The 13,930-nt window shown below is 53.7% G+C and overlaps 1 protein-coding gene across 1 annotated transcript in view; it reads right to left on the reverse strand.

The window, feature by feature from the left end:
- The window catches only part of CACNA1I (calcium channel, voltage-dependent, T type, alpha 1I subunit), a 157,193-nt gene that overhangs the window by 5,562 nt on the left and 137,701 nt on the right, over nucleotides 1–13,930 (reverse strand). Inside the window, exons 26-34 of the mRNA XM_006865169.1 lie at nucleotides 12,514–12,623; nucleotides 11,780–11,913; nucleotides 10,773–10,843; nucleotides 7,066–7,144; nucleotides 6,371–6,492; nucleotides 4,850–5,197; nucleotides 4,523–4,669; nucleotides 3,483–3,605; nucleotides 1,782–1,947 (exon numbers count right to left, since the gene is read on the reverse strand). Coding sequence (XP_006865231.1) covers nucleotides 1,782–1,947; nucleotides 3,483–3,605; nucleotides 4,523–4,669; nucleotides 4,850–5,197; nucleotides 6,371–6,492; nucleotides 7,066–7,144; nucleotides 10,773–10,843; nucleotides 11,780–11,913; nucleotides 12,514–12,623 — 1,300 coding nt within the window. The remainder of the gene's footprint in view (nucleotides 1–1,781; nucleotides 1,948–3,482; nucleotides 3,606–4,522; nucleotides 4,670–4,849; nucleotides 5,198–6,370; nucleotides 6,493–7,065; nucleotides 7,145–10,772; nucleotides 10,844–11,779; nucleotides 11,914–12,513; nucleotides 12,624–13,930) is intronic.

Raw genomic sequence — 13,930 nt, forward strand, 5'->3', positions numbered from 1 at the left:
CGGGACAGCTGGTAGTTTCAAACTGCTGACCTTAAGGTTTGCAGCCCGATTCGTAACCACTACGCTACCAGAGCTCCTTGCCTAGATGGGATCTAATGGACAGAAGCAGCTCAGAGGTTTTGACAGGAACCTTAGGAGCCCATGAGGCTTTTGTGAATGGGGAGGAGCAACTCAGGAACATATGGGGGGAGTGGGGTGCAGGGAATGAGAAGGTTGCACAAGTTGAAGAATCATCAGGGTCACTGTATTGTTGGTGTTGTTGTTGATAAGTGTCATTGAGTCAGTTCTGACTCATAGTAACCCTGAACAGGGTTTCTGAGGAACGGCTGGTGGGTTGCAGTTTAAATGACCTTGCAGCTCAGTGCCTACCCTAGACTGTGGTTAGACTGGTGTGTGTTCTACTGTGCCATCAACAACAACAAAATCAGTAAGATTTAAAAAAAAAATCAGCAGCAGCAGTTTAGAGAGGCCCCAGCCAGGCCCACATCAGTCACACTTGGGAAGGCAGGGATGAGGGGCCAGGCCTGAGAGCTCCCTGACCCTTCCATGGATGGACAGAGCAGGCTGGGAATGGAGAGGGTCCTGGTCACCATGCTGTGTGGCCCAGTGGCCTTTAGGCCCTAACTCCCATGCCGTGATCAAGGCCAGTAGAGGCAAGTCTGAGACCTGGGGCAGGTCTTCGGTGGCTGTGGGATAGGGCAGGAGCCATCTCCCTGCTCAGGGTGGCCTCACTACCTCCCATGGTGAGGGTGGGACAAAGTAATTCAGAGGCATGTGAATAAGTCCCCAAGGTGATTGGATAACCTGAATGCCCCTGAGTGAGATTTTGATTCCATTGCTTTCTTATGATTTAAGGAAAATGCAAATATGTCATTGGTTAACTGAAGGGGGTGGAGTTTCATTCAATCAAAATGCTTCTTTTGTCCTGGTGTTTGGTTCAAGAAGTCTGGGGTCTCAGCCATCATGTCAAGACAAGAACCTCCCTCTCCCCGCCAGCACCTTCTAGAAGGGGCTCAGTGCCAGCTCTTCCAGAAGGGCTCCTAGTATAAGCTCAGCCCTCTTCTGCTGAACCTCTTAACTCTTTAGACTGGAGGTGAAGGAGGTCCAGGGATGGACCAGCCCAGTCTCCTATCCTCAATGTCCACAGTGAAGCCATACAGGAGAGCTGGACATAGTTGGACCAAGGAAGAATTTTAAGACATTTTCACAAAAGACCTTTGAAGACACCAGGCTTTCTGTAGTTCATTAGCACCTTGCGTGAACGTCTGTAGGATTAATCTCTCAAATTTTTAACTCTAGAAAAAGAAAACTTGAATAATACTGCAGTTTTCCTTCTGCTGGATAATGTATGTGCCAACCTGTTCCCCTTCTCACCATGGTTCCTGAGAAGCTCTGCATCCAGTTTCCCTACACCTAAGAGTCTGGTGTGTCATTTCAGGATAGGCACTGGACTGCGAACCACAAGATCAGCAGTTCAACGCCCCCAGTCACTCTCAGAAACCCAAAACAGGATTACCATGCGTCAGAGCAGATTCGATGGCACACAAGACGTTCCTGGGATACTCTTTGTCCCATCTCTCTGTATCGTTTGGCTGTTGATCTTGTATCCTTATTCTCTCAGGCCTGGGATTCCTACCTCTTCCTGTCAGATAGCCCTCTGGTTCTCTCCGAATTAAATACAACAGGCTGAACAAAAACTCTAGGGGCAAAACTCAACCCCTTGCCTTTGAAGCAGACATCAAGATGAGGTTGGGGAAGGTGGTGGGACACCCTGCCCTCACCTGGACTGTTCTCGTGTTTCAGCCAGGACCGGACAGGGTTGAACGGAATCGTCTCCATCTCACACAGGTAGTTCTTTGGGCCGGACGAGACGGCCGTATTGGACAAGGGGAAGAAGCATTCCCCAAGGTCCCCCACACGGATGGGCTCAGGCGGGTCCGGCTCACCCTGCAGGGAGGGGAGTTAATGAGTCCGGATGACCACTGCTCCCCTCACACCCCTACTCCATGGCAGGGCCCACCTCTGAATCTCGGTCCCAGCCTGTGTGCCATACCTCTCAACTCTTCCACCCGCCAACAATCATCCTCCCAACTCAGGTGAAAGGGCCCCACCTCCAGGAAGCCCTCTGTCCAAAGCAGTTAGTAGTCCCCCACTGTGTGCTTCTCTCTTCAATCGATGATCCTTGAGGGCAGGGGAGGGTCTACCTCATCTCTATCCATCGCAGAAGCCGAGTCAAGGTTAAGTAAAGGCATCAGAAACCACCTTGTGAGCATGGTCTTAGGAAGGCCTCAGTTTCCACGTTCACACACTGGGAGGGTACCCTGCTTCCCGGCTGCTCACTGGCTGCACACAGAGCGCCTGGCCCCAGACTCTATGCCCCACCTCGCCAGGGCAGGAAGGACTTGGCATGAGATGCTACCCAGTGAGCATGAGCTGGCTCTGGGCCCAGCGGTCTTTCCAGCACCTCATGGGCCCTGCAGCCTGAGGTGGCACCTGCCCCAGCAAGCTCCAGAGAAGCTGTCTCAATGCCCCTTTGAAGCAGGTGGCCCCCTGACCCAATGACTTGCTGTCTGAGTCCTGCATGAAACATGACCTAGATTAATCAGACTGCACCCCACTAAGCCCCAACCAGAGCCCGGAAACTGTGCACCCTGACATCCTGTGGGGTGCAGGCTGTGGGGAGATGCAGGAAGGGGCTGGGGTGGCTGCGGGAGCTGAAAGCTACTGGTTTCCTGGAGACAAAGGGGACAAGGTGGGGAGAGGGGGCTCCTCATCGCCTTCACTCCCCGTTCTCAGCCTGCCCTGAGCTGAGGGAGGGCACGCCAGGAGGGCAGCAGCCCAAGTCCAGACTGCCTGGGGGTCGAAGCGACAGAAGTTCTCTGAGGGCAGGACTACTGTATCTCCACCTGGACAAAGCTTCCTAGCTCTCTCCACTGGCCAGGGCAGGAAGCACTTGGCCTTGAGGACACAAACCCAGAGAAGCCATCTCCCCAACCTGCAGCTCCAGGATCAAACCAGAGGCCCTTTCTACTGCCCCAGCAGCTGTAGGGCAGGACTTGGGGACCAGTCCCAGGGATGGCCTCCCACTCTGCCAGCTCAGAGCCTCCAAGCTCTAATGCCCAGAAATTAGCGGTAATGCACTTGGCACACAGTAGGTGCTTTACCTGATTGGATTCCCCTGTTCCTTTTACCCTCACAGCATCCTGTGAGGTGGGCCTTCCTGGGACGGAGAAAAGGTGCTCAGAGCAACAAAGAACAGCAGAGACTCTGGGATACCGGGTTGGAACCGGGGCTGGTTCCACTGCTGTGTGACTTTAGGTAAATCACTCAACCTCTCTGAGCCCCACTGCCCCATCTGTCTAACAGAAAACGAGAACCCAGCACAAAGTGGGTGGACTGGGAGAAGAGTGTCCTAGCAGATGGGTCAGGGCCAGGCTTGAGGACAGGCCCCCCTTCCACCCCCCATCCCCGGGGCTGCTCACCTTGCCATTTTTGGGGCCTGGAGGGCAGGCTGTGAGGTCCTCAAGACTCAGGTCATCACCCAGCAGGATGGACGAGGACCGGTCAGAGTTCAGGGAGAAGGCCTCCGTCTCAGCCAGCTGTACCTGCAGGAGGAGGTGGGGCTTTGGGTCACCCTGGAACTCTCAGATCACCCTCCAGAGGACAGGGAGGCGAGCTCAGGGTCATGCTGTGGGCCCTGGAGTGGAGCACAGTGGCAGATCTGGGCAGCCCATCAGGCACGTCTCATAGGCTGTGACGCCACAACTGCTCTGTTCAACCCCAGATCAAGTGTCCCTCGAAGTGGCCCGGATCTCCCGTAGCCCCTAGTGTGGTGTTGGCCAAGGTAGCTGCAAGGGCCAGGACACAAAACACCAAAAACCAAGCCCATTACCGTGGAGTTCATTCTGACTCACAGTGAGCATGCAGGATAGGGCGGAACACCCCAGAGGGTCTCCCAGACCTTCATCTTGACAGAAACAGACGGCCACACCCTCCTCCAATCTGTTAATTAGCAGCCAAGTACTTTAACCATTGTGTGACCAGGACTCCCCAAGCCCCAAGAGAATTCATATTCACCATGGATGAGAGTTGGAACCCAAACTCACACCTAAGGATTCCTAGGGACCCGCCCTGAGCAGGGACAAGTCAGAGGTCACCTCACAGCCCCCCAAGGGCTGGAGTGCCCGGGGAAGGAGTTGCATCAAGTCTAGCCACTTGAGGGTGCCCCATGCTGGGGCAGGAGGAAGCCCAGAACCAGGACAGAAGGTCCTGGCAGGGAGTGGGCCCCAGGACCCCCTCACACCACAGAAAGGACAACTTCTAGAGGACCGGGCTGGCCAGGTTCTAGAGCTTTCTGAGGTGAGGCAACTGCCCTTCGAGCCCTCCGAGGCCACACCAGATGGATACAAACCCTGGGCTCAGGACGGTTGACCTGCCCACAGGGGTCAGTCTCACCTGGTCTCTCCAGCTCCAGAGCTTTGAATGCCCCCCGCCCCAAGGTCCCCTCCCAGCCTGCCGCTACCTCTTGCTTGTCATGGTGACACTTGTCACAGCTGGCAGGCGACGAGTAGTGGTGGAAGACGGATCCGGACAGGTTGTCGATGATGGTCAGCTCCCCCTCCAAGGAGTCCTTGATGATTAAAGAGACGCTGTCCAACCACAGGTTCTCCTAGGCGGACGGGGACGGGGCGGGGACAGGCGGGATTATCGGCCGGGTCGGGACTCTGGGGCAGGCGGGCCTGGCCTGGGCCCGATCACCCGTGGACCGGGCAGGATGAGGTGGGGCCCCAAGAAGACAGGGGTCCTTGCAGCCCCGCGTGCCCGCCCGCCTAGGCCCCCGCGCCCTCACCTGGGCTGGAGAGTAGCAGCGGCGGCGCAGGCGGCCCTCGGGGTCGGCCCCAGCGCCTGCTCCGCCTGGACCACCCGGACCGCGGCCCGGTGCCCCTGGGGAGCCGCTGGGCGGTCGGGGGCTGGGGCCTAGGCCGTGGGCCATCTCGAGCTCGATCTCGGCGTCCATCTCGGCGTCCTCCTGCGCCTCCTTGTTGCTGTCGTCCAGGTGTTTCATGAGCACAGCCACCACCACGTTGATGAGCACAAACTGGGCCGTGAGCACGAAGCTGACGAAGTACAGCGGCGACACGAACTGCAGGCTGCTCAAGCAGCTCCGCTCATCGTGCGTGCAGTCTCTCAGAGTGTCCTGTAGGGGGCGGTGCCGGCGGTGAGGTCCAGAGCACCAGGCCGCCGGCCCTCCTCCTGGCTCTCCCCTCCGAGGGTCACGCTCAGCCCGGGACAGCTGAATGGGACACGTTCTTCTTGTTTCATTTTTTTATTGTGAGTGGGGTGGAGGTTTGCAGAGCACATCAGTTTTCCATTGAACAATTCCTACACATTTTGTTTCATCTTATTGATTGCAGTAACCTTAACCACTCATCCCACTTCCGCCCTGTGTTTCCTGCTTCCACTCCTTCTTTCCTATCCCTTCTGAGCTTTGCCCATGGGGGTAAATGCTGTCCTTTTCATCTCAAATGGTTATTGTTGAGTGTGCATATTGCCCTAGTGGTGTCCTCTTTATAGACCAGCGTAGTGATTACGAATCAGGCTGCGAATTGCAAGGACAGCAGTTTGAAACAACCAGCTGTTCCGCAGGAGAAAAATGAGGCTTTCTGCTCCCGTAAAGAGTTACAGCCTCGGAATCCCCCGTACAGGGACGCTATGAGTCAGAACCGACTCTACGGTACATCACGACCACCAATAACCATTGTTTGGCTAACAAGGGAGCCACAGGGTGAGTACAGTTCCAGACTGAAGTGTTGGGACTCCACCAGGCCACTATCTGACCAGCAATCTGGTCTTTGTTAATCATTTTGAGTTTAGTTCTGGGTCAGGGTACATTGTGCTGGGGCCCTGGGGGCTCTGGCCAAGTTGCTTGAACCAGAGTCTCCCTACCCTTGCTCTGATTTTCATGCCCAGCCTCCAAAGCCAGCAGGGTTGGCAAGGCCTTCCCACCCTTCTGCTGGACTTCTCCTGCCTCCCTGGGTCCCAGTCCTCAGGACCAAGGGGGCCATTCTTGTTCTGTGTGGTGTGGGTCATGTCCGCTACCTGTTTCCACCACAGAGACCTCAGGGAGACCTGCCTGGCCCTAGAGTCCCCTTGGGCCCTGAGCAGAGTTGATCCCCAGGGCAGTGGGGAGAGGCAGGGGTGGACAGAGAGGACCTGTTCTTCCCTGGTCTGTGTGGCTTTGCTGCGAGGACCCAGCAGGTCTCTGCATTTCTCTCAGCCTATCCCTCCCCTCCCACGTGGGCAGAGGGCCCAGAAAGGCATCCCAGAGAGCAGAACCCTTCATTTCTCCCTCCTGCCTGCCCATGAGCACCTTCATGATCCCGTTCCAATTGTCGCCAGTGGAGACCTGGAAAAGTGTGAGGAAGGCCATGCCGAAGTTCTCGAAGGTGGCATGGCGGCTCATGCCTTCGCACGGGTTCTCGTCATTGCAGACTACAGGAAAGAGAAGGTCAGCCAGCCCTGCCCACAGGCAGATCCCCCTACACAGCCCCATCTCCAAATCCCCACCTCAGTCAACCCTCTGAGGTGTGTGCCGCAATGTGCCCAGACCACAAATGGAGAAACGGCAGCTCAGGGAGGTAACATATAAGTCAGTTCAGGAGAGAAGTTGGGATAGAGCCCCCAAGGGATCCCTGCTCTCCAGAGCTACCTCTGTGAAGGGCAGGCTTAGTGTGGGTTCTGACACCCTTTCCTGCCTTGGCTCTCTGAGTGCTGGGTCAGTGCTGGCTACAGACAGGACTGGCCCTCAGGGATGTCCACTGCAGGTTGGGATCCACCACACAGGGACCTCAGTCAGGGTCTCTTAAATGCCTCTTCACCTGCCCAATGCAGGGTAAGGATAGCTGAGGACCATCCACCCACCTTGCTGTGGGCCCAGTGGTGGAGGGCAGCTTCCCAATCCAAAGACCCAGATGTCACTAGAAGGGAGGGTCTAAGGCTTCCAACGCCCCACCACGGCCCTCCTCCAGACCCTCTCCGCACCCCAGTGTGGGCCGGACCACTCACTCAGCTTCCCAAAGAGCTCCACACCCAGAGCGGCATAAATGAAGAACAGCAGCATGAACAGGAGACCCAGGTTGCCCACCTGCAGGGAGAGCAGGGGTGAGTGCCAGCCAAGTTAGGGGGGCAGGAGAGCAGCAGCAACCTGTGGACCAAGCTGGGTCCATGCCTGTTGTTCCCCATCACTGCCTGGAGACAGGCCGGCCAGGGAGGGGTCCCGAATGATGCCTTTACCGGAAGTCTCCCACCCAGCACGTCACCCCAACCACCTATCCCTCCCTTCACCCGCATGCCTCTGATGAAGAAACCAGGATCCAGAGTGAAGTCACTTGCCCAGGTACACTCAGCTGGTACTCGGGAGGTAGAATTCAAACCCAGCAGGAAGGGAGGGCCCAGGGGCCACACAAGCCATTAGTAATCTACATCCCTGTGCAGGGGTCTTAAGGAGTCCATGGATGAACAGAGAGGGGCGGAACAAGGAAGGACAGCTCAGCTCCAAGGCCATCACCACCAAGAAACCTGCCCTGATTCCTCCCGGCAGATAGAGATGCAGGCAGATAGTGTGGGTAAAGTCAGGGTATGGTCACTTGCTCTTGAGAACCCCTGAGGGGAGGGGGGTTCTCAAGAGCAAAAACGTGGCTGGATTAAGTCAGATCTGCCTCCTCAGCCAGCATAGGGTCTGGCCAAGCATAAGGAAGAACAAGGATCAGGCAGGACCAGGTCCCACAGACGCTTCCTGCAAACCCAGCCACCTCCAGCCCTCAGTTCCTGTGGGAGAAAAGCGTCCCAGATTTCAAACCTATTTCAAATCTGTCCACATGCTGGAGGCTGCCTTTAACTCTTGCTGTAGATACAAAAAGGCTCAAGCATGCTCTTGCCCTAGAAAGGAAATGTTTGCTAGAACCCTCCAAAGGCCTGCGTGGAGAGAATTAGAAACACGTTGGCATTAATTGCTGAAAAGTGAGCCCTGTTCATCACTGATCCTCCAGTCTCCCTGCTCCAGAGAGAAGGGTTTCCTTCTGAACCATTCTTAAACAATCAAACTGATAGTGTCTGACTAATTAAATGATGTTCCATTCATTAATGAAACAAGCACTTATTGAGTGCGTACCAGGCGTGAGGCCGCAGGATGGCCCAGTTTAAAGCAGATGACAGTGAGGGTCTTCAAGACAGCAGGCTTTGGTGGTGTGGGGAGGTCACCTGTCTAACACAGACACTGCTGGGGCCCCAGTCAGTAGAGCTGGCCAGCCCCCTCCAGCCCTCCAGCTTCAGCAGAGACAGGAAGGGGTGTCACCAGAGGCTGAAGAACAAGTTGGAGGGGCTTCACCCTGCCAGGTGAGAAGCTGATGCCCCGAGGATATGTCAGCCAATGAGGACAACAAGTCCTTCAGTATGACCACTTCGATTCCATCAAGAAACCCACAACAGAAGCATATCATGACCCTCACTTGGCAGTTGTGGAAACTGAGGCTCAAAGAAGATGAGGCACTCACTGAGGTCACGTGGTCAGTGGAGGAACTAGAACTTGAACCCAGACCCAAGAGACTTCTCAACCACCCCTCAGGCCAGCCTCAGAGCCCATGGTTATGTTGTCCTAACAGCTGTCACCGGGTCTCAGCTCCTGCTCTCCATGGCTGTCTTAGAGGCCGCCCTCTCCACCAGAGGTTCCACCCTAGGCCAACAGCCAGTGACCACCTCCATCTATTACTGCTACTGAGTGGTGGTCAGACTACCTTTCATTGCAGTGGGCATCTCAGGGCCCTTTCTCCCATCCCCACCCTGCCCCATCTGGCAGAGAAAACACAGCCAAATGCAGGGGACACAACTTTGCTGGCTGAAGGTGAAAAGGACTTGAAGCACTTACTAATGAAGATCAAAAGCTTTCTATAGGGACTACACTTCAGCATCCAGACAACCTAACTCCTAACAAGCAGAGCCATAAACAACATTAGGATTAATGGAGAAAAGGCAAACACTATTATCCCTATCCCACACATGAGGAGACTAAGACACACAGACATTCCGTCATGTGTCCAGGGACGCACAGAGGGGGAGACTTTGATCCAGGGCAATGCGGCTGGAGTCTGAGCTTCTCCCTGCTCCCAGTCTGCACAGCCCAGCCCAGGGCTCACCCTCACAGTCAAGCTCCTGTTGTCTTCCTAGGAACTCTCTTTCCAATGACACCACCCAAACCTCACCCCCACCCCCACCCCCACCCCCAGCAATGGGGCCCAACCATGGGCATTTGAAACACTCAGCTCTTAACACAAAAACACATCAGATAGCCCAGTCACAAAATGGGCAAAGGACAGGAATAGACACTTCACCAAAGAGGTTATTCAAATGGCCACTGACCATATAAAAAGTGTCAGCCATTAGCCGTCAGAGAAACGCAAATCACAATCACAATGAGATACCACAACACTGTCTAAGATGGCAAAGATTTAAAAAATAAAAACAAGGAAAATAATAAATGTTGGCCAGGATGTGGGAAAACTGGAACCTTACCCATTGCTGGTAGGAAAACAGTGTGGTAGTTCCTCAAAAAATCAAAACTACACGGGGCTTCAGTTTGTGGGAAAATGGAGTGAAAAGAGAACAGAATTTTTCTATGAACTATCAGAAGCCTCCTCACAGGATTACCATGTGACCCAGCAGTTCCACTCCCAGGACTATATCCATGAGAATTAAAGACTCTGCCCCAGGATGCACTGCCCACAGGGTCTCTGAGCTCTCCAAGGCCTGCCTGGTGTCTGCTGGGCCCCTAGTAAGTGCACATGACCTGGGCACAAACATTACTCTTTTGCACAAGTGCTAAGATCCCATCTTCCATGTTGCTCAAAGCCCCTCTCCATGTGACAAATTCCTCTGAGGGATTTAGTGTCAGGGAGCAGGAGAGAAGCTCTTTGAGCAAACACCCTTGCTTTACATCCAGGCCTAAGAAAAGCCGTGGACTTTTCCTTTGTGACGAGGCCACCAGGAAACTCAAACCAGACTGCAGAACCCAGCTCATTAACATCCTCACCCTGGGTCTCCGGGAGGATCCACTTTGCTTCTACCTTCCCTGGGCTCTGAATCTTTGACCTGCATTTGTCACGTGATATACCTGTGCTTTTTAGGTTAAGATGCCTTTTATCTTGTGACTAGATGAGCACACCATGAACAAATGAATGTGAACAAGGTTCATATGGGGGCAGAGGCAGTGCTGAGGGGAGGGGGAAGGGCAGGACACAGGGACAAGGAGGGACCAGGACAGGACTACAGACCTTCTGGGAAGGTGAAATGTCCTGACCAGGAGGGGTGGAGGGTCTCATGTAGCCTCTTCCTGGAAAACCCTATCTGATGTGCTCCATCCACACCACCTCCTCCTTATACCATCAAGCTTCTCTTTCCTGTACCACCATCCCCCTCCCCATACTTCCTTGAGGTGTCTGTCTCCCCCACCAACCTGTGAGTCACCAAGGGCAGCATGGTCCTCCGCACTCAACACAGGGCCAGGTACAGAGGAGATACTAGCAGCCACTTGGTGACGTGGGAACGAGAGAGCAGAGGGTCCTCCTATACCCCAGCCCAAGCTGCCTCCCCAGGCAGAGATCTGGGCAGGCTTGAGGACAGGGGATGGCAGGGTCCGAGTCCCCAGGACCTGAGTCTCAGGGCCCAGGATGGCACTGATGGTAACAAAACAGGGCTGCAGGATGGGCGCGCGCTCTTACCTGAGGCAGAGCCTGAACCACTGTGTCTAGCAGGGCACGCATTCCTGTGGCCATCTTCAACAGCTTCAGCACTGTGGGCGAGATTCCACCCCGACCCCACTCAGCCCCAGCCAGTGGGACGTGAATGTGCACATGTGTGGAGATGTGGGGAAAGAGTGTGAAAATGGAGGAGTGTGCAAGCTGAGAGTCCTTGAGCCCCAGCCAGTGGAACGTGTGTGTGCACATGTGTGGAAATGTGGGGAAAGAGTGTGAAAATGGAGGAGCGTGCAAGCTGAGAGTCCTTGAGCCCCAGCCAGTGGGACATGAGTGTGCAGAATCCTTGCTCTCAGATGCCGCTTTGCTAGAATGTAAGGACGCTGAGGGTGAACAACAGTGTCAAAAATATGCGTGTACAAGAGGTGGATGCTGGTGTGTAAAAGTGCAAGTGAACAAGGGCACACATGAGTGGGGGAATGGAAGGGCAGAAAGTGTAACTGAATCCTAATGGACTGCAAATGTGGGGGCATGAGCAGTCATGCCTCTCCCCTCCCCCACCCAGCTAAAGAGGACTCTGGGAATGTGACCCAGGATTTTCTCCACCCCACCTCAGAGTCAGAAGCATTAAGGCAGGGGGCTTGGGGAAAGAAATGGAAGAATCTTGGGTATGAAAGAGACTGGGAAAGAGGGGGTTTTCAAGCTATGTTGAGGACTCTGTCCCAGTTATCGTGCCAGTGAGGATCGAGGACTACTTTGCCACATCTTCCAGGCTGAACTGTGGACTGGGCTCCTTTTCCACAGAGACTGAACTCCATGGGTCTGGATACCACAGAAAGTAGGATTGTGAGTGCAGTGTGCAGAGCTGGGGGTGGGGGCTGTATGTGTGTCAAAGGGGAGGGGTGGACTGTATATGCCCAGTGTGTGTTCCTCCCAGCTCAGCAGGGAGCTCCTCACGCCCTCCCCGTCCGTACCCACACGCTCTCCCAATCCACTCCTGTGTTCTTCCTTGTCCTCCCCGCCCTGACCCTCACCACGGGCAATGCGCAGAACCCGCATGATGCGGATGATGGTGGGATTGATGGGTAACGCAGCGTTGATCTCAATCTCCTCCAGCGTGATGCCCATCACCGATAGCAGCACAATGGCCAGGTCCAGCTGGTTCCACCTACTCAGCAGGCCAGAGGAGGGGAGGGATGAGAAGCAGGGTGCAGGAAATTCTGGTTTAGACATGCCTTAGTAGCGGGGAGCTCCCCAGTACTCTGCCTTCTATTGTGGCCACTGGGCTGTGTGGTCACCCTTCCTACTAACTGCCCAGTCCACTGGGTTTGGTCCCCTCTCTGTTCTCCACAGCCCCCATTCCCTTAAGTAAGGGTCCACCAGGCTAAATCAACCATCTCTGTCCTCCAGCAGGACAGGAGGTGTGGATTCTGACTTAGGTCTACATCTTGGTCTGGATGTTCTAAGTAGCCTCAGACTAGTCCCGCAATCTCTCTGAGCCTTCTGTCTTTTGAAAACTGTTCCCTCTGAAACAGAGAATGAGTATCCGTGGCTGTGAAGTACAGAGGACCCACAGGAGATAAGTAGAGAAGGGCTTGATAAAATGTCCTGCACCTCTCAGCTGAGACCATAATTCTCATAATTCCAGGGGATCCTGGCCATCAGTGAGAAGACGTTTATTGGTTCCCCACTCACAGCTGCTGTAGGTTTACCCAGGAGTCAAGACTGTTTTCCCATCCCACCGCTCACCCTATGCCTAGCCACTTACCGATCCTTGAAGAAGCGCCTCAGGCCAAATGCCACCAATTTCAGCACAGCCTCCAGCACAAACACAGTGGTGAACATGTAGTTACAGTACTTGAGGGCTGTTTCCAGGGACTACAGAGGGCAAAGAGAAGATCGAGGGGCCCTGTTATCACTGTGCCACACCGACATTAACTGAGCTCTCAAACGAAGAGAGAGGAAAAGTAACAACCCAGCACAGGACGCTGCTAGCGAGGTACTTCAGAACCATGATCCAGGCTCCATGATCTCTCCCAACCTTTCTCCAGTCAGAAAGCAGCCACTTTTTAAGGGGAGAATTTAGCCCATTAATGTTTAGTGCAATGATTTGTTTATCTAGTTTCATTCTTTACATCTTATTTTATTACTTGCTTTACATTGTTGTTTCCTCTGTTTATCTTTTCCTCAATTCTCCATGTGTGGTTAGCTGTTCTTCTTTGGAGGTGGTTTTGCATAGTGGTTAAACTGTTTTGCAATGTAAAACAAGAGCTTCAGAGTCACTTCTCCTAGATTTGATTTCTGTCTCACCACCTTCATCTTAGTCACTATGTTACCTTGAACAAGTCACTTGACCTCTCTGGACTTAGTTTCTCAATCTGTAAATTGGGACTAGTCAAAACTTAACAGCCATTCCGTGTTGGGTACAGGAATAATAATTGATCAGTCTGAACTATTATTATATCACTTTTCTGTGTCATTTGAAAGTTCTGCAAACACGGTTCCATTCTATCAGTGGCTATTTCCCTTTCACTGCATTCCGAACAGTCCTCTCGTCTCCTGGCACTGGAGTCCTGGTGTGGCTCTATAGAATAAGAACTGGACCACAGGCTTGGTTTGAACTGTAGGGTGAGTGGTTTGAACTCACCAGCCACTCCTCAGAACCCTATACAAGGTCACTATGAGTGGGAACCAACTTGACAGCGCTTAACAATAATATTGACTCTGTAGGATAAAGCACTGGACAGTTCAAGTTCATCATCCGTTTCTTGGAAATCCATACAGGGTCACTATGAGCCAGTTCTGACTCCTTGTATAGGGTTTCCTAGGAGCGACTGGTGAGTTTGAACTGCCAACCTTTCAGTACAGCACCAAGAGTCCATGACCTGGAACTGACTCAACGGCACTTAAAAGCAGTATTTGAAAGATAATTCTAATACTAATTTCCTCACCTAGAGGTTCTGAATCCCCCTTGTTTCCGCTCTACTCTATTAGGCTGAAGCTGGAGAATGCAAATTCCCTCCCATGCCCCTCACACTCCCTACTCTGAAAGTAGGTGGGAACTGGTCACCCCCTCATGCTTTCCCTCCACTGGGCATTTGTCCATAATGGTCCTGCTGCCCAGAATGTCCTTCCTTCTATATCCACGTGTCTGGCTCTGAATAGAAATCTAAGTCCAGTTCTTG

Source organism: Chrysochloris asiatica, unplaced genomic scaffold (assembly GCF_000296735.1).
Source record: "Chrysochloris asiatica unplaced genomic scaffold, ChrAsi1.0 scaffold00076, whole genome shotgun sequence".
Lineage (NCBI taxonomy): Eukaryota > Metazoa > Chordata > Mammalia > Afrosoricida > Chrysochloridae > Chrysochloris > Chrysochloris asiatica.